This window comes from Diorhabda sublineata, chromosome X, assembly GCF_026230105.1.
Source record: "Diorhabda sublineata isolate icDioSubl1.1 chromosome X, icDioSubl1.1, whole genome shotgun sequence".
NCBI lineage: Eukaryota > Metazoa > Arthropoda > Insecta > Coleoptera > Chrysomelidae > Diorhabda > Diorhabda sublineata.
The window spans coordinates 39206667-39227810 of NC_079485.1; the positions used below are offsets into that span (position 1 = coordinate 39206667).

General features: G+C 30.2%; 1 protein-coding gene across 2 annotated transcripts in view; it reads left to right on the forward strand.

Moving 5' to 3' along the window:
• The window catches only part of LOC130450752 (scavenger receptor class B member 1), a 43856-nt gene that overhangs the window by 18126 nt on the left and 4586 nt on the right, over nt 1-21144 (forward strand). For both annotated transcript variants that reach the window (XM_056789365.1, XM_056789366.1), the window contains exons 3-9: nt 9971-10062; nt 10853-11013; nt 14112-14253; nt 18135-18341; nt 20053-20279; nt 20500-20669; nt 20825-20946. In XM_056789365.1, coding sequence (XP_056645343.1) covers nt 9971-10062; nt 10853-11013; nt 14112-14253; nt 18135-18341; nt 20053-20279; nt 20500-20669; nt 20825-20946 — 1121 coding nt within the window. The remainder of the gene's footprint in view (nt 1-9970; nt 10063-10852; nt 11014-14111; nt 14254-18134; nt 18342-20052; nt 20280-20499; nt 20670-20824; nt 20947-21144) is intronic.

The window sequence follows — 21144 nt, forward strand, 5'->3', positions numbered from 1 at the left end:
TACTTAACCTTGAATTATTTTATTGAAGTTGTCAATTTGTCAATGTCGTTGTAATTAGCTCGAAAGAAAACATTCCATTGCATTTTTTAATAACAGTTCCGTCCAAAGTTCAGATTCAACATTTATTATTTCCATTAGTGCCATTCCATCAAATGCGTTTTATACTAAAACCTTTGACTATGAGAAAAATACTGCAAAAACAGAATTCTGGAATATTTTGGCATCTACATTAAATTTCGGGTATCCAAAAACGTAGTTTACAATAATATATATTTTACTAAATTACTAGTTTTTCATAGAAATAATTTTTCACCTACCCGCGATCCTCATTCAAAATATTTTTGCAATTATCTAATTTAGTTTAATTTCTATAAAAAAAAAAACGTTCTACCAATCATTGGGTACATTTGCAGAAGAATATAACTAATAATAATAATAATAAATTATTATTATTATTATATTTGTAAATTAAAGATGTTGTAAAAAAGTTTTTCATACGTCAATAAATAATATTGAATTTCAAACGAGGTATGATAAAAATTAATCAACTCGAATCAACATTTAATGAGAACGAATTTTTAGTATGCGTATTTTGAGTACAGAGTTTTGTGTTTTTTGAGTGAAATTGATAATTTTCCTGTTTTTATGTTCTTGTGATACTGCTGATTCTTTTTGGCTATATTTCTGGTTATTTTATTCTGTTTTTAAATATTAGTGTCAGATAATTCAACTAAAGTACGGAGTATAAAATAGTATTTAGTATTTGCAGCCATGTTTTTTAACTTATAATAATGGTGATAACATGTTTATTGATTTATAGCAGACACTAATAGGTTTAAATAGAATGTATTTCAGTTTTTTCGATAATTGAATTGAATAAGGTGTGTATTTTTGGAGTTCGTTTGAATTGTTACTTCAAAAATGAAACACACTTTCAATTAACTCTAGTAATTTGCTGTGAGGCTGTAAAAATACTCACTAGAAAGATAATATATATCAAATTTTATATTTTATGATACTTTTTCTCCAATATACTCCATGCAGAAATTGTGCTCGACAGGAAGTTATTAGAGATTCCATTATTCAACCATTAGTTGTTGGAAGAAATCATCAATGTAATGGAAATAATTAGTAGTTCGAAGGAGCATAATACCTTCCAGAAATTCAGTATGGGGATATGGCTTGTATAATTGAACACATTTTACTTAGTTATTTTGAGATATTTGTAAATATATAGAGATTTTATAATTATTAGGCTTATGTATGGTATTATTGGATATTGGATATTATTTGCATATTTGGATTGAGCGATATTGATAGTCCATTAGTTTAGGTGGAATTAACTTATGTTTTTCTTATCTTGTAACAATAGAACCATTATTTCGACGTTTAATATGAACGTATTATTTTTATTCTGAAATATTTTGGCTGCATCTTACTTAATTTGTTGATAAACCGTCAGTAACTCATCACAATATAACAATGTCCAAACATTCTTCTTCCTAGTTAACCAGAAATTTTATATAAATTAAATTTTTCTAATTTGAATATATCACTCAAAATATTTATACAAAATTATATGTATAATCAATTATCAAATTATCTGTTAATCACATGTGTATTGGTTGGAATATGATATGAACAAAATCCGTTTATTTCTTAATATTCAATTTCACTTATGTATAATTATGGCCACGCCATTAAAACCAAATAATATATCGTCAAAAGATATATATCTAAGGTTATCTAAAAAGTATTACATGCTTTGTTCTTTTTTGAATAAAACCTAATTGAAAATTGAATAATCGAAGAAGCGTCTATCCTTGAGTGATTCTGGTTCTGGTAGAACACAACGCCTCTTCTATCGACCAACTTCGAGCGCTTCTTTTGATTTAACTCAAATAATCTGGTCTTTACAGATCGTTCAACCAGGCTTCAAAATTTCATAGTAGATCATCCCCGTCTAGTCAAACCTTAAGGATAGTTAATCCGGCCATTGCAGTCAATTATGTTACTTCACCACGCTCCAACTATGATCTTTTGCGTATAAAGTTAACATATTTTATTCTTTTTCAATATACACCAGTTATCGATGCCTTTCGACACAGTTAATTAAATTTTGTGCAGTCAACTCATGCGGCACCCGAACATTCAAATAATTATGAACTGTTTGATGGGAAACTGTACATCAGAGATGATTTGATAGCTTATATGTCGATATATCTTGATCAGTATCAAAATTTCATTTCCTATTTTAGTTAGACGTCGATCGGATTGAGTCAACTCTCTAATAACTAAATTTTCACAACGGAAATCAATAACGCAACTCCCTTTATATTCATATTTAAATAGCACTTATGAAATGTGCATAAAGTTCGCTCAATCGGACTAGTGGTTCACGATATACGATATATCGTGAGATATATACTTTGAGCTTACAGAAAACTTTTCTAAATGTTGTATGCTTTAATTGCCACTAAATTTGTCTATTCTACCTATCTCCCATTGTTTCACTTATCTTTATTCTATATTATAACATAATATAGATCGTTAAAACAAAAATTCTTTCCATTAATTCATACTAACAACAATGCCTAACAAAATATTGTTCAATGATAAGCCAGCTCATTAAAAACATTAATTGCCTATAACTAAAATACGAGGGTTACAGTGGAAATAATTATTCTTTCTTTTTGGTAGAAAACGGTAAACACACACTATACCAAATCCATTTCACAAAGTCGCTTCATGTAAACAAAAGCGTTGATGATTTATGGAGAGCTTATCAAGCCACTTAAATTCACTCTAGCACTCAATCGTATGGAAAAAACCATGATCATTTTTTCTTTAATTTATTTTGTTTCTATTTTTCCATTTATGAAGAGAATAAAATGTAATAGTTTTTTGTAGACTTTTCGGTATCACTCAAATTTACTAATAAATAATAATACACACAGAGAAAAGTGTTTAACCAAAATACTTGGATAAAATATCGTTCTTTCCTGATATCAGAGTGAAAATATAGAAAGTTGTTTAGCTTGTTTCTTCAAGACTATCAGACATTTTATTTATAATACTTGACCATATGAAAATACATCGTCACGACGTTGTATCCACCCCATACCTAAAAATCAAAGGGTTTTTTTTTCTTTTCCACATTCCACGCTACTGGCGGAATTATCATTTTAATAGAATTTTTCAGATTTTTTTTATCCTATTTATATGATTAACATATTCTCGCTTCGTCCTGATTTAGATAAAATTTTGCGAGATATTTACAATTAAATATAGGACTGCAATTCTTTGTTCCATTCTCTTTCATAGTAGGATTCATTTGTCATCATGATATTGCATTTAATGAATGCATAAACATTGCAGCTTGTTATTTAAGGCTAAATATCAATAAATACACTTTTGAACCTAACAATTTTAACAATAAAATCAATGTAATATAACCCATGCTACATAACATCTATACGTATATATAACAAAGCGTTTTGACACACTAATATTGGCTATGGTCTGGTTTCCTCGTCACTCGTCAAATACGGAGTATCTCAGAATATACCTAGAAATGTTCATAAAAAATATTCAATGTGTTTAGCTTTTGACTCCTCAAAAATAAAAATCTAAAAAATTACACTCTTTTAGGTATTTACCTACCCATCAAAAACTGTATTGGTAATATTTTCTTAATTGACCAAAACAGTTTTCAATTGCTATGCGACGTATGTCACACTACATTGATTATATTATTTTAAATTGTATTTGTTGATATTAAACTTTTAACATCAAAGTACAATTTTCTATTTATTTATTAAATGCAGTCTTATATTAACAAGTATATCCTACTGTGAACCCCACTTTCAAATTTGAGCACACGCCAAGAGAACAATCCACCTTGGTCCTTTCGTGTGGATAGGGAGCAAATATTAAATCTTCACAAATTTTTAATGTATTTTCGTATGCTTATTTGTCTCAGGGAAACGATCAAAACCAATTTTTTGATTTTGACTTTGATAAGCGATAAGCGATAATTCATTGTAGTGTTTTAGATTGATTTCAGACTCAAGATTTTCTATGTAAAATGATGAAGCTTGAGAGAAGATCTAATATATCATTTCAGAGTTGTATGGATGTTGAAAATTCAGTTCGACTGCGTGGTGATTGCCCATGAACACCGATCAGTAGGTGCGGAAAATGCTTATGATTACACTTTAATAATCGTTAGGACTTGATCATTCATCATGTAAATTCCAATATCTTCAATTTTTCTAAATAGTTATATAAAATTATATGAATATTTCTAGTAGGTACTAGTAATAGAGGTGGATCCATGGTAACGCACCTAATCAAAGTGAATTGATTGATGCGAAGCGAGAATAAAAATATGAATTTATTTGCATCGTTGTGCCTAGGAATTAAAGGGTGCATATTTTAGATTTTTCTGTCGATAGTTCTGTTCATATAAGTGAATTTTACGCAAAAAGTTTTGTTTTTCCACTTATTTCAACGAACTGTATAATGTAGTGGAGGCTTGTACATCCTTGAGTGGTTTTCCTTCTATTAATACATCAATATTCAGAAGGAATTCACATTCTAAGTTAATAAAAACGTGAAAGAAATTAAAAGAAACCCGTTTCAATGTCCCGCAGCCAGTACATTACGTTACTTGCTTCGTTTTCATGCATATGATGACATCATTTTATAACTTGCATTTTCAATCGTGTCAAATGTACCATTGGAAACAAGACCTTAAGCACTGAGTCATTGAATATGTGAATTAATTCTGTCTTCTAAGTATCTTTATTTATAAAAATTAAACTTCAAATAAGGTCATTTAACGTTGAGCAATGATACGCTAAACTAAATTATTATCCAATCCCAAATTTTCATTACAACCTGTATCATTTTTGAACAACAACCCTTTTCTAAAATTAAGTAGGATATGAAAGGATCAGATTCCGATAAAAATATTATACTTAAAGCGAAAGAATAAGTAATCATTTCAAAGTGACAAAATATCAAGTTCTTGGGAAAAATGCATTATTGACTTACGTTGAATGAAGTACTGTTTGAAAAAGAGCTACGAGCTACGGAATGGAAAATATTATGAAGGTATTTCTAAGGAATACTTCCAATAGTTCTAGTCGCAAAAAATGATGATGATCTCCAAAGACGGTGCAGTTAAACAAATCTTTCAATATGATAATATATGCGTCCAAAACAAAGTGTATGACCACATCCAAAACTCCGATAAGATGTGAACTAGTCGTAGACGACTAGATAATTCTCCAAGTGATAAAATTCAAATACCTAGGAATCGAGATTTCAGGATTTGGAGATGTAGAGAACGAAGTAAGAGATCAAACAACTAAAGCCTTAAGAATCGCAGCATGTTTGAACGAAACAATATGGAGAAATAAACATATCGGAATAGAAGTCAAATTGAGAATATACAAGGCCACGGTAAGACCCATAATGACCTACACCGCAGAGACACGGCCAGAAAAGGCGAAAACCAAAAGAATGATAGAAATAGCAGAGATGAAAGTAGATAGATAGTAGAACTCGCAAAGAAAGTTCTAGCAGCAGACCGCCAAGATCTTTGGAAAAACTGTGTTGAACAAAGAAGAAGATGAGTATGTTGTAATGTGGTATCACCGTCTTTACAACCCATCATAATTCAATCAAATGATTACTCTAGTTCAGACGATTCTGACTACCATTATTATTTATAAAGCTACTTTGGAATTGAAATGTTTTTTTTCCTTTTGTTTTATTTGCAAAGAATTGTTTTTGCTTTGAAATTTCGTTTTCCAGAAAAAAAACGAATGGGGTACAAACAGGGCTCGGTTAACGTCTGGTACCCTGTTTAAACGAAATTCCCTTAAAGGCAGGTACATTTTACTCGTCTATTTACGTTTTATAATTTAATATTCAGCTGTAGCAAGTTGATGAGGTATAATAATGATTTTTTTCCAAGTTCCAAGTAGGACTAAATTTAAGTGCATATGTCTAAATAACGGCGTATAATGCCGTCCAATTGATAATGATTCGATTGCTGTTTAACGAATACTTACTCGCATAAGATATACATATTTTTAAAAGTATTTATAAAAATAATAAATTTATAAAATGAGGTATCTACGCCCATGGTATGTCAAAAAAATTGTCGGCAATGGGTTTTTCTATAAGTTTTTATAATCTGCAACTGATATTGGAAGAACTATAGCTCTTCACATACAGCCATATAATTGAATTGACCACCATAATATGAATTAAAATGAACGACAAATTGGTTGATTTGAAACGAAAGACGTGTGAAAAACTTTCATTCACCAAATTTGTCTTTACGTTTTGTTATTGACGCAGATATTTTAAAAAGCTACTATCGCAAGTTTGCAATACAACCTTCGAGTTGTTTATCCTATTTAATGGATAGTGATATTGCAAATTCAAATTTCATAATTTGCTAACATAATAAAGAATGCTATTTCATTAATTATAAATAAAAACAATATCTCTAGTTGGCAGCATGATTGGATGGTCGTTTGTAGAGAATAATTTCATGAATAATGAATTGACCTCATCGGAATAATAATAACGTACACGTCAAATTCATACATTACTAAGATTTGCGGACGTTGACCAAAAAAAGTGATGACGGCTACTCTAGATATATCTGAAAATCAGTGTTGGCAAATGATTTTTGTTCCTAATTATATGAATCAATAAAAATATCACCGGTAGAATTCATTATTACGAAGAAACAAAATAAAGTCTGGTGCAACGAAATATTTATAAAAATGTATAAATTACGAACAGAACTGCATTTCAGAGAACCAGTTTTGTCATTAAACACCTTTATAAGAGGCTCTTTAAGGCACGACCTTCATATAAATTTCCTCAACCCACCCTCTTCATATGTATCACCCCAACAAGGTCGAGAATAAATTTGTGTTTTCATTATTTTTTTTTTTTCAATTTGGAACTTGAATTTTTGTAAATTCTATGGAATCACTTAAATCGCCCAACCACTGGTATTTTTGCAGCATTCATGTTACATTATAAGGGGCTGAACTTATATATTAATTGTAATGCATCTTTATTTAATTTTTATTTATTTATTTAAAAAAATAAAATGGAATATCCTGTTTGTTTCAATTACAACCCAATAGTAGGTTGGTGTAACTTTGGTAATTTATTCGAATCTACTAAGTTTTCATTCAAATTTTGGAAGCAAATTGTTGTAAATTGTGAATTGTAGTTTGATATTTTTCTACTTTTACTACTAGATTTCTTTATTTCTGTTTATATACAAACGCTGAAATTCGGTAACGCTCCAGTAAGCTGTATACGACGTCTGCACATCTTTTGACCTGTTTTTCAAAATGGTTAGTAAGATTTATACCTGGGCATTGAGCGGACCAGTCCATTTTGTAAAATCAATATTTTCAAGGTACTCTTGCATTAGCAGAAAACCGTTTCCAATAAACGCGACATATGATAGCACATAATCTTCTAGAATGTAATATATCGCCGTGTTGTTAGCGCGATTGTGTCACGACGACATCTGTGTACGCCAAAACATCCCACCTCTGAACAACTCGTAGTAATGTAGCACAGCCAGCACACACAACTAATTCCTTCAATATTTACAATGAAGGCAGGTTCTAGAATCATCCATGAACAATATCTTTTTCCAATATAAAATAAGTAAAAGTTGTTAATTTCACGTATACATATACATAAATATAGACAGATAGAAAAATTAACTACAGAATTCACCAAATATGTTTCCCAATATTTTGTTTTACACATAATGACTTACGTGAATGTTGCAGAAAATTATTAATTTTTTGTGGTGCATACGATAGCAATGTACTGATAGATTTATTTTCCATCTAACACTCGAACAAACACAATCAGGTCATTCACCTACCTTGTATAACTTAATAAAATGTGTATAAGGTATGAAGAGGAATTAAATCTGTCCCACCAATGGTCAGTTTTAAGATGATTCTTATGATATATTTCTATTCATAGTGAACAGTTTGTTTATTCTAAGAATTTTTGTCATTATACGAAATCATAATTTCTATACATAGAAACAAAACACATAAAAAGTAATAAATATGCAAAAAGAAATGTTCCAAAAAACGAAAATTCGAATCCTCTACATCAATGTTATATCTAACATTGGTAGTATTCATTCGATTTAATTAAGAAATCATTATAAACAAAATCAAATATTCAATGAGTGTAGATCATTGAGAAGAAAATAAAGCATATTGAACCCATATAATATGACTTTCGACTATCATATAACGGTTAAATTATGATTTTTTTAAAACCGAGTGTTTCCCGTAAGCAAACACGTATTCAGTAGTCATTTTATTATTTGATTGGAATCAATTGCATTGGATTACCGAATAACATATGATATGATTTGCATACCCGAATTTCAAGTCAATTTTTTTTCACAATATCTAATTGAAAAAAGTCACAAAACCGGAATATCAAAAATGTGCCTGATCCAAGTAACCACTGGCGGAAAACTACATCGTATTTATACACAATGGAGGTCTACCGATTATTCTGTTGTGGAGAAATCTTCGACCTAGATTAATATGGATAATGATTGTATTGTGTTTCTCGTTTCTTTTTTTTGACGTTTCTGGTTTTTTTTCGTAATCTATAGGTTTAGAATTCATATGATTTATCCATATACATTCCAATAAACATCCCGTTTTTTAATATAAACGTTATATATATATATATATATATATATATATATATATATATATATATATATATATATATACATACATACAAAAACGTTTTTGAACAGTCAAAACATGGAATTGAAGGGTCATTCGCCGTACCGTACTTGTTTGGATTCTTATTCCTGCAGATTAAAAATAAATTGCGACAACGTTTTTCCACACAAGCAATTGATGCGTTCAAATCACATGCTTTGGAAGTACGTCAATGGGAATAGAAAAAATGCTTCGACAATTGGTTCAAACGCATGCAAAAATGTATTGATCTCAATGGAGAGTATTTTAAAAAACAATAATGCCATATCCAATTATAAATATTTGTTTTCATTTGTTTATACCAAAAGTTACGAAGCATACCTCTTGTATTGCCATTCAAATAGCAGTTTCTCATTTTCATATTTATTCCACTTTTTCCCTTACTATTTTCCTCCGTTTATTCTACTGATTTATCTATACATTCTATATTTTCAGATGACAATAGTTCATATTGCTTCTATCAGATCTCTTTGAACTGGCTTTCACCTTCTACAACTTCTCCAATTTTATTTTCGATTGCCCTTATGTCTTGTTTTACTCATTTATTTCGTACAAAATACTTCCATTATTTAGTCTCCTCCTATTTTTATCTTTAATGTTGTTTGTTTTTATCTTTAACTTGCATTGCATTTCCCTTCTTCTTTACTTATTGCTGGCACTTCTCATTATACCACTCCTCTGTTGGCTCCATACTTTCCTTTCCCAATTCTTTCTTCTCTGCTTCCAGTAGATATTTTTTAATATTCTACCAGTTTTTCTCATTTTTCTTATTTTCTTATTTTTGTCATATTAATTGAAGAGAACTTGTTCCACGTATTTTTCCCTCTTACTTTCATTTCATTACTTCCCCAAATTAATTTATATTTGATTTGTTCCCTTTTTTTTGAGTTTTTGTTTAATTCAACTCTACTAAAGTGATGTATATGGTCTACTGATAATTGTTCGAATTTATGGAGCGAATCAAGAAGAATAATCTGTAGATCAAGTTTACGCTACACAATAAAAACATTTTCATTATGGTATAAATCAAATCCTGCAAAGCGTGAAAAAATCATCATTGGCGAAAGAGAAAGTAGTATAACTTAATCAATAAAAAACAAAACATCGATTTATTAGAGAAATCATCTATAAATTTTCTTTTGTTTCAGGGTTCGTCATAGCAATATCTCTAGGATGTCTACTTTTTGGCATAATTGTAGCAGTTTTCTTCAATAGTTGGGTTAATCTAGTTATAAATTCAGTAAGTACATTCAATTAGATTTTTATTAATGCTACTATTGCTCACATTACTTTATGTAAGGCATAAGTGTAAGTAGTGTATTAAAAATGGCTCAACATAATGAATTTTACTGATAATTCACTCTTAATTACTTAATAAGTACTTATAAGTAACTGAGTTTTCGAAAATTATTTTTTATTTTCTGAGGAGTGGATAATCGGATGAAGTACACCTTTTTTCAATATCAATGAACGTGAACATACAGAGAAATGTAAAAAAAGTTTAATTACATCTAGCTTATCTAGGCCCTCCCTGTCATAGTTCACAAGATCCAACCTCTTTATAAAGGTATCTCAAAGCTAATATGTAGATGCTCAATAGAAGAATTTAGCAGAAGCTCTGAGAATTAGAATAATATACATATATAATTGAATGAAAACCATTAAAAGTGAATCAGAATACGCAATATTTATTTAATGTTTTCTATTCCGTTAATTTTATTTTCCTTGCCGTTCTTTACCTTTTCTCCCCTCATCTTTCTTCTTTTTTATACTTTTTTCTCTCATTCATACGTACTACTCCGAATTGTTTGTAGTTTTTGCCCCAATTACCTGCCTAGATTTATTATTCGCCCCCTTTTTTGTTATTTTTAGTATCTTTTATTTTCTGCACCGAATTTATTTTGTGTTCTTAAGAAGAGTCAAATTATGCAAACTTAATTTTTAAATTATTATCTTTCCAAATTCTTAATTTTCAACTAGTTATTTCTATAAGATAATTAACAATCACTTTTATATAATATTTGTTACAGCAAATAAAATTAAAGGAAGGATCTCAGACATTCAAATGGTGGTCGAAACCCCCAGTAGAACCCAAGATCAAGGTATATATTTATAATGTTACCAATGCTGACGAGTTCCTTAATAATGGATCGAAACCAATTGTTGACGAATTGGGACCATATGTATACATGTAAGTACAATTTAAATAAATATATCAAATGAATAAGAATTAACGTGGAAATATTGTCAATATATATATATATATATATATATATATATATATATATATATATATATATATATATATATATATATATATATATATTTGTGATGGTATTATGGTAATGGTAGGTGTATGCAGCTATACCGTAGATGTGTCGGGCGGATGTAATTTGGGCGCTAAAGGATTAATGAACTTTCTACAACATGTAAACTAGGCGCCAAGACCGAAGGGTCATTTTAATCCTATGTGTATTTTGGGCGCTAACCGACTGAAGTACATGATTTATGAAATACAGTTATTTATTAAATCACCGACATTTATTAGGAGGGGCTACTTTGCACTTTTTTTAAATGAAAAATCTGCCCTTAATAAAGTTTCCTCACAACATTTTTGTACAGAATAAAGTAAATTTTATATTTCTTTATATTTTTATTTAGTACTTAAGTACATTTTACATATAAAATAAGATATTTACATAACCTAACCTAATTAAAAATCTATGAATTTTCCCTCTATTGGGTTATTTTATGACTCGACCTACCTGCACTTCTTAGCGTCGAAAATACATGTCGGATTATCTACCCTTCTTGGTCAGACAGGTAAAGAAGGATGGTTAGCGCCCAAATTACACCCGCCGGATGTGTCCTCTGAGTAATACAAAAATAAAATACAACCCAGGCAAAAAAACTCGCTCCTAATTACCTGATAAGTCGCCGTCAAATTCAGATAATACTACTTATTTAGACAAACTGCATATTAATTGTTGAGTCTAATTGAAATTAACCGTGTCAAGTTTTAATGTACCAGTAACGGTACTGGTTCTTTTCTCGATTATATAATGTCGCGAATAACACACTTATGAGCATTATACTATAGAATGGGTTGAATGATTCAATTTCAGTTTACCTCCATAAAACTTGTGCTACATTTTTTGTTAATGTATTATAAAGAATACTTTCTAAATCTGATTATATTATACCGGTTGCAAAATGTCAAATTTGTTTATACGCAACTTATGGTGTGGTATGTTTTAGTGAAAACTAATTTTATCCAATGAAACTAAAGATATACATACATAGGTAAGATTATTATAAGACATGTATTCAAATATAATTTTAAATGTTAGATGTAGTTATATATTAAGATTGTTACGCTATTTAGGTCTTAATTTTCCTTCGATTGTACATTTTTTTTAAACTTGATTAACTTTGGAATTAATAATTTATTTGCTGAATTGCGGTGATTTTAATTGATTAATGATTGATTTAATGATTATTACTAGAAAGACAGTAAGGCTATTGGAAATGAGAGTTGAGGTGAGAAGCCGCGATCTCTGTCAACATTTCATAAAAATCACCTACCTTACTCAACGTTAATGATATTCCACTGATTCTACAGCTGGTTTCCTATCCTTTGTTTGGTAGGATTCCAATGTCAATTATTTTTCCCTCATTTAAATATTATGTGACATTGTCGTTACGATCTTTATGTGTTAAAATAATTTATCGCGACTATAAAATTAATTCCCTAATCTGTAAGAATATCCATCGATGTACCAATTCGAGTTATGTATCAATATGATGATTGTGCATTAATTTTACTGTAAAAGGAATTAATATGCTCACATAATGTTTTCATTGCCTTTACAAAAATAGGTAAGTTTTATTGACGTCTTATAGAGCAAAAGCTGGTGAGTGATTTTTGATTGAGGAAGTTTATCATTAGGTACCTACATTATTGTTATAGAGAATTCGGAGATAGTCGTATCTGTATATAGGTTTAGAAAATTACTACCATATGCGATAGAACGATTACTGCCAATAACGTTTTTTGTGATTTGTGTTTCGTTTATTGCCGACTTGTTGTTAGTTTAAACATTGCACTATTTATTTATGAGGGAATACATTCATTTAGTGTCTGATCTATGATTGCGTTGTGTCTATTTCCGCATTATCTTTATAACCATGATCTACAATTACCTCGAAAATTGAATGTTGTATAATTGCATGGTTGTTTGACGAAGTTTCGTACGTTCCGCAAAATGTTGGCAGTCCCATATCCGGCAATCATGATAATTTCTGGCGTTCCAGTTTGGAAAACTTAACATGCTTTTGCGTTTCTAAGCACACTGCCAGAATGGTACCGTATAAAACGAAAAAGGGAGTATTCAAGGACGTTCCCAAAAGTGATTCGTGACCAACTTATTAAAAACGAACTCGATAAAACTAATGATTATAGGATAGTTTTAAATATCTTTATTAGATTTTTTTATAAATTTCCTTGAATAATCACTTTCTTGTGAATATATTGAGAAACAAAGTAAAATCTATGCCATGAAATTGCCAATTAGTAATATTAAATAAGAAGAAATACGTTGAGTCAACAACACACCATCTGAGATCTTTTTATTAAGTCGTAGAATTCAAAGTATTGTTTTTCAAGGAATTAGTCGTGTTTCTAGTATATATATATATATATATATATATATATATATATATATATATATATATATATATATATATACAAAACGTTCCCATGCAAGTTATATCACTGCGTTAAGCGAAAAAAATGAAAAAAATCGATTAACAATCACATGTCTATAACGCAAAGTGGCAGCAGCTAAATTCTTTTATGGCTCTCTCGACCGCTCGATAGGGAGGAACTTAAACTTTCCACAAGCTTTGATTGGCTAAACCTTATTGTTAATTTACGATTAATCTAAGCGTTATAGACATGTGTTTGTTTGGTGATTTTTAATCGATTTTTTTCGCTTACTGCAGTGATATAACACGCATGCGAACGTTTTGAAAGACCCTGTATATATTGCCTTTAATAATTTTCAAATAATAAGAACTTCTCTATTGTAAGCACTGACAGATATTTAGCAATGGAAATCTTACATAAATAATCAAGATAAAACTGATTTTTAATTGGTGAATATTGAAACTGGAGTCTGTATACAACAAAATTGAATGCGGACTTTTTTTAATATTTGAAGTTTATGAACAATCATATGATATCATCAAATTTGATTTTGATAAAAGAGTAGCTTTTTTCGGTTTCAGAGAAAAATGGGAGAGAAAAAATGTCACTTTCCACGACAATGGAACCCTCACTTTTAACTTACAAAAAATGTATCGGTTTGACGCGACCACATCAAATGGTAGTCAAGAAGATTTAGTGGTTGTGCCAAATATACCTATGCTGGTGAGTAAATATACATAAATGTTATATACAAGTACATATATACAAAATAAGATTTTTTCAAATTCCAGTAATCTGTATAAATAGCTTATTCTCAAATTACATTCAATTATACAATAAATCGATTAAATATTCAGTACAAAATTATTTCGAATTCAATGATATACAAATATTGATAAAACTGGTAATTTGTTCAAAAAACTTCTGCAAATAATCAAATTAATTAGGTATAGTATAGAAAAGAGTTATTCAACACATTAGGAATTTTACTGAAATCTACAAAAAAACATTAGGGTGTGATTAAACAGAAACAAGATATACAACTTTTTCAAAGTTAAACTATCAATATTCCTGTTTTGTTGCTACCTATTATCAATTTAATGTTTCAGTTTTTCTAACGCTTTCACCTTTAACCTGTTATAATTGGATCTAGTAGTAATAATTGAAGCCCAAAGTTTAATTATTGTGATCTTTACAATATTTCTATACTATTCTTACTGTAAAGAGTTTCTGTTTTCAAACAAATTCCACAATTTGACAGTATTGTATAAGTATATTTATTCATTATCGGATACCTTATTGACTGAAACGTAATTATATTAAAATATTTTTTCAATAAATACCTGATATTTGAATTAATTATATGTTTAAAATATTTGCAACATTCGACATTAGTTTGTTTATTAATACCATAATTCATTTAAATTGTCAGATGTTTAACCTTATTTCTTATTTCTTAGATATCCTCGTATAAAGTAATCCGTATCGTGGTTAATTCAGATAATTACCATTCTTAGAAATAAATTGCAACAAAATTATTATCAGCAACATGTCGATTTGATATCCTAGTATTTTCAATTGCCTGGTTTAATCTGAAATAGTATTAATCCTATATTTGCAATAGATTAGCATAAATGTAACTTCATCAAGAATTTGGTTTTACATAATTCCAATCTGTGTTCAAAATAATTTTCAGAATTGATGTCAAGGCGTTACATTATACAAATTATGTTACAGAATTGCATACTTGTATAATCTTCGTTCAAAAGAACTAGGTGCACGGGTTGAACCGCGTTGGAATTTTAAAAATTCTCGACCTTTTGGCTCCCACTTTGAAGCCATTATCAAGAGAAGGGTGTAGATAGGGTGGTTATTCGTTCATTCGTAAGAAGTGATCTCTTTTTCTTAGTTGATTCCAAGGCCTCAATCTGCCTACTCCTTGGAATTTTACCGAGGAAATGAAAAGCTGAAACAAAAAAATATAAAATGATTGAAATAGAAAATAAAGATAATAAGCTTACCATCAAGAACACTGTTTACACTCACTGCTGGTCTTGAGCTAACTAGTTAGCGGTCATTTCAATAATTGGATCGTCAAGAACACTTAATATTTGTTATATAAAATTTGATTGGCTTGTATCTAAATACTGATTTTATGAATATGTGGCTAATGAGTAGCAACAAATACCAAACTAATTTCGTGGGTCTTTGTAAAACACTTCTTCGAAAATACGAACTTGTCTACAAGCATATAATTTTAGATGAATCATGAGATTTATCTATAGTAATAACAATACATTTGTCTCAATGTACACCGGAAGCTTTTAGCCCTATCAGTGGAAATGATAGTTCATTCGGAATATTTGAATGGAATTATACTTGACAATTAAAATGAATGCGATTAATCATAATTTGCAGAATGCAGCTCTTATCAATTTATTGTTAGTAGTTATCTATTTATAGAGAACGATAGTTGAAGAATTGCAAGCTTAATGACGTAGATACACATTTGTTTTTATGATTATGTATTCTTATCGTGAATCATATACCTTTAAAGAATTTCACAAATCAATTCACGTCACACCTTTATCGCTAAAAAGAGTTTTGGTCGCAGTTATAATTAAAGAGTGTAAAGCTAAATGTTAATTCTCGTCGTTTGTTTTTTTTTTCAATGAAAACAAAAAAAGTATCTCAAATTTCATTTTTCTCATATAAAATTTATTCAATAAACGTGTATATTTACAGTACCTTTTACTGCCTCTTGCAACCAAAAGAGAGGATTAAACTCTAAATATAAAATAATTAGCTCACCAATTCCCATCATGATATAATTACGAATAATTTGCTTTGTTTTTTAATTAATACATTACATATATGTATAATAATATTCTCATTTATCTAATTTATGAGATTTGGCAATAAAGTCGCGACTGAAAGCAATGATGATCGTTCATGTCGATATCTTCGGCATCGTGAATATGTTCGTGTCAGTCAAACAATACCTGGAAAATTTTTTGTTAGCATCCTGCAGTTGCAGACGTCACTTATTTTCCAAGTCGAATTTGTGTAACGAGCCTCATTCCTCGTTAATTGTACAAGAGTTTTAGGCGAAAAAAAAACGCCTCCCTATAGTAACAATATTGCCCCATTATATGCCTTTTTTAGTCAAATCTCAAAGAGACTCATCATTGTGGCGTATAGGAGATTAGTTAAATTTAACAAAGGAAGATTTTCTTAAGATAATGAAGAAAATCAGTGGTTTGTAAATGTTGAACAATCTCTCTTTCGAGACGAATTAGAAACGCTAAAACATCGATGGGAGAAATTGTTAACGTTAATGGGGACTATATTCATAAAAAATTATATATTTGAAAATTTTTCATTGTAAGCGGGTCAAGATGTAACCCTCGCATAGACGGTATTAAAAAAATGAATAATATTATTAAATACAAATTAACAATTGATAAACAATTCAAATTATTCTTGTTGAATATGTTATTATACGTTCGTGGAAAAGAATTAAATGAAATGATTTTATCCACTGACTCTTAATATTAGGAAAAAATTGCAAATATATTTTATTTATAATGGTATTTTCCCAAAACGTGTTGTATCATAATTATTCAACACATGCTTGAGAAAAATATTTTGTTATTCAAATAATAAAAAAAACTTGTATAAACCTTGGTACTTAATGGACGAAGAAGGTTTTAAAAAAATATCTCAGCAAAAGAAGGTCAATATAATTTGTTCATACATTAGTTTGCGGTGTAGACAGTAATAAACAATCCCGTAAGTTTGGATGTGAGTCACTTATATCAAATTTTTGATATGTATGTTTAAATGTCATAAGAGATACTTTATTAAGGAAAGGAAATAAAAGGAAATAAAAGTAGAAAAAAAGGATCAGTTAGCGCTTTACTACGAGTACCACACGCACAAAATTTTGGAAAGTGCCTTTTTCAGACTGATATAAGAATACAGTTAGTTCGATTGAGTAAGGACACATGTAATATGTGAAAAAGGTGTCATCTAAACATGTCCAAAATTTGGATAAAGGACGATGTCTTGTTATTTACTGGAGAAATCATAAATCATTGAAAAATGGTAAGAAGTTCTAATGTCTTAGCAAAGGAACGTTATACGTTATACGTTAAGGTTTTTACACAAGTTGAACGTAGCTATCAATATTTATACTTCATATAATGCAATAAAGTAAATTTTTTTGACTATATTTTGCCACCATAGAACTATCTAAATAAAATTATTATATCAAGTCAAATTAAGTAGTGAAACACATTTACAATACAAGAGACGTGCGATAAATTCCAAAATTCATATTACGGTGTACCGAATCATTTAAAAATATAAACCTGACATCGTTTTCAGACCCATTGGGAACTTTTACAAGCAGTGTCATAGTTCACTTCAGTTACCAGCGGTTTCCTATTAAACGAATCAACCCGTCAACAATCTATCGAACATTCAGATCATGGATAGGAATAACTCGCTCAAGCTTTTCTGGCTCGAATTTGAAGATCTTGTTAATTAATAATAATATCATTCCACTGTTCCATCACTTAATCAAGAATTTTTTGTTACAGAGTGCAACCTCACAATCGAAACATGCAGCAAGATTTTTGAGGTTGGCAATGGCAAGTATAATGGATATTTTGAAGATCAAACCTTTTGTAGAAGTATCAGTTGGTCAATTGCTATGGGGTTACGAAGATCCTTTATTAAAACTAGCCAAAGATGTTGTTCCTAAAGAACAAAAATTGCCATATGAAGAATTCGGTCTGTTATACAAGGTACAATTATATGAATATTTGTATTCAATAGTATGATTATGTAGACTGATTATGTTTCACGATTGATATATAAAATTTCATCATTTAATATACATGCTGATTTTGCAGCTTCAAAGGTTTGCACTTTTAAATGTAGATTTCATCTTAGAAAATAGATAGAAATCGCCCGAAGTAAGATCTGGCGAATAAGACTGATGTTCTAACAATGGGATGAAATATTGGGCATTGTCTTGATGGGCAACTTATTCTTGTTCTTCCCTTCTTATCCTTTCACAAAGTTTAACAAAAACGTGGAGGTTATAACGTTGATTCATAGTTTGACCTTCAGGAATCCAGTGAATGTACACAATCCCAAAAAAATAATCATCATTTCTTTGAACTTTGATCTAGTCATTGCTTCGTTTCAAGATCATAAATAATAAACCAGGATAGGTCATATCTTATTATCCATTCTTGTAAATTTGTGTTATTTCCAATGAAATTCAAAGAATCGGTAGAAAAATTATTGCGAGCTTCTTATTATATTATATACTCAATCATATTACCGATTTTTCCAAGTTTCATATGAAATATCACAACAATTTGTCGCTCTACTATTACATTTAACATTCTTCCGGTTAAACAACAAAAAAACTCTAACTACGGCTATACTGATTCGTCTATACTGATACGAATGCATTCGTAATCGAAGTTTCCTTGGTAACAACTGTCCATTACTGACGATTGGCGCATATGCACTTGTATTGCACCGTCAGTCTCGTTAATTGATAGTAATAGCTTGTAAGGACCCTAAGAAATACATGTTGTGACAAGCGTCTAATTACACATCACAGGAAGAAGATCAGTATATTACTTTAATTTGCAATCAGAACACAGTAGGTAAAGTATCCCATCTCCAATTTCGGAATACCTACTTGGGTACCTCAACGTCATTCAGAATATTCATAGTAAGATCAACTCAAAAATGGTCAAATCATCTTGTTCGATCGCAAAGCAGTGATTAGAGCTCTAAACTCCAATATTATAGAATCAAAACTGGACAAGCCTGGACAAGCCTGGACAAGCTATGAGCTAGGTAAGAAGAATTAAGTTACCCTCAAATTGATTCTGGGACACAACGGAGTGGATGGAAACCAAATAGTTGACAGACTCGCTAAAATAAGGGCGGACAAACCCTTCACAACACCCAACTCTTTTGTGGTATCAGCTACAAAGCTAGCTAGGTGTTAAACAGGTTACAGAGACAATATATATGGATTGAGATAGGCAAAGACACTTCTGGGAAACTATAACCAGGGAAAATCTGTTAAACAATGAATACTAACAAGAGTCGGATCATTGTCGCGTCAATGGATACCTGAAGACGATAGTTTTAGCAGAGAGTGTAACGTGTAGACTCTGTGGCGTAGAGGACGAGGCCTCTATCCACATCTCACGAAATATTTGAGACTACGGAACACGAAGACGAAGATCTTTGCAGCTAGAGCTATCCCACATTTTGAGGTCAGTTTTTGGTCACTGTTGAGTGTTGAAGTATATAAAACTCATAGTAATCAATCCACGAAATAGCACAAATCTTTCCCTCGACACATTGATAAAACTAATTTTGCGTTAAAATTCTTCTAATAAGAAATGCTAATTTGAACTTTTAGTTGATTAGCTATCATACATCTTATTATGATATTATTTCAAATATTTGTCATTATTTCAGAAAAATGGTACTTCGGAAGATAATATAACGGTGAATACTGGAGTAGAAGATATTACAAAATATGGTTTAATTGACAATGTAAATGGAATAAAAAAACTTCCGCATTACGCTACAGATCAGTGTAACAGTTTAGAAGCTTCAGATGGTTCAATATTCCCACCACACATGACCAAAAATACGACAGTGTACATTTTTGATAAAGATTTATGCCGCAGATTGCCATTAGTGTAAGTAATATCAAATCTAACAATTCGATTTTAGATGTTTCCATTTTATAACTTGGGTCTTGGTTAATATAAACCAAAGGCTTTGAATGAAGCATATAATACAACTGCCTTAATCACATTAACAAGTTTCCAATGCATTGACAAAGTATTCAGCTGTCATAACCAACCTGTTCTCATATACACGACATTGTAGATATGAGTGATTATATTCATTTTACAGATTTCAAAAAGAAGTTCTTTCAAGCAGTAACGAAGTACCAGCATTCAGATTTAGCCCACCCAAAAATGTTTTCGCAAGCGTAGAGGAAAATCCAGACAATGCATGCTTCTGTCCCCAAGGACCTCCTTGCACACCATCTGGATTCTTCAATGTTTCTTTATGTCAATACGGTTCGTATTTATCTGCCTTTATTATGCACAATATTTCCTTAAAAATATTATACGAAGTATTTATATTTCGATTCATGTCATACTATTTTAATTATCAAATTATTACAGTTGGAAAGTCATTTTATGTAAGAACACATTTTTGTTTTTGTTTCTAGATTCTCCTATATTACTATCATTCCCACATTTCTACCTCGCTGATGATAAATACAGAACTGCAGTAGAAGGAATTTCCCCACCTGATCCAGAAAAACATACATTCTATATGGATATTCAACCGGTAAGTTTATAACGGAGCAATATTCATTTTCAGTTATAACCACATTCCATATATCTCCATATATCCACATATCTTCCCTCTATCCTTATAACTCTCCATACGTTGTCTATGAGAAGGTACGTAGGCAAAAGGATCCAACCAGAAATATTTTCATTCAGAACTTTTCTTTCATAATTCTTATCCTTTGAACCATTATCA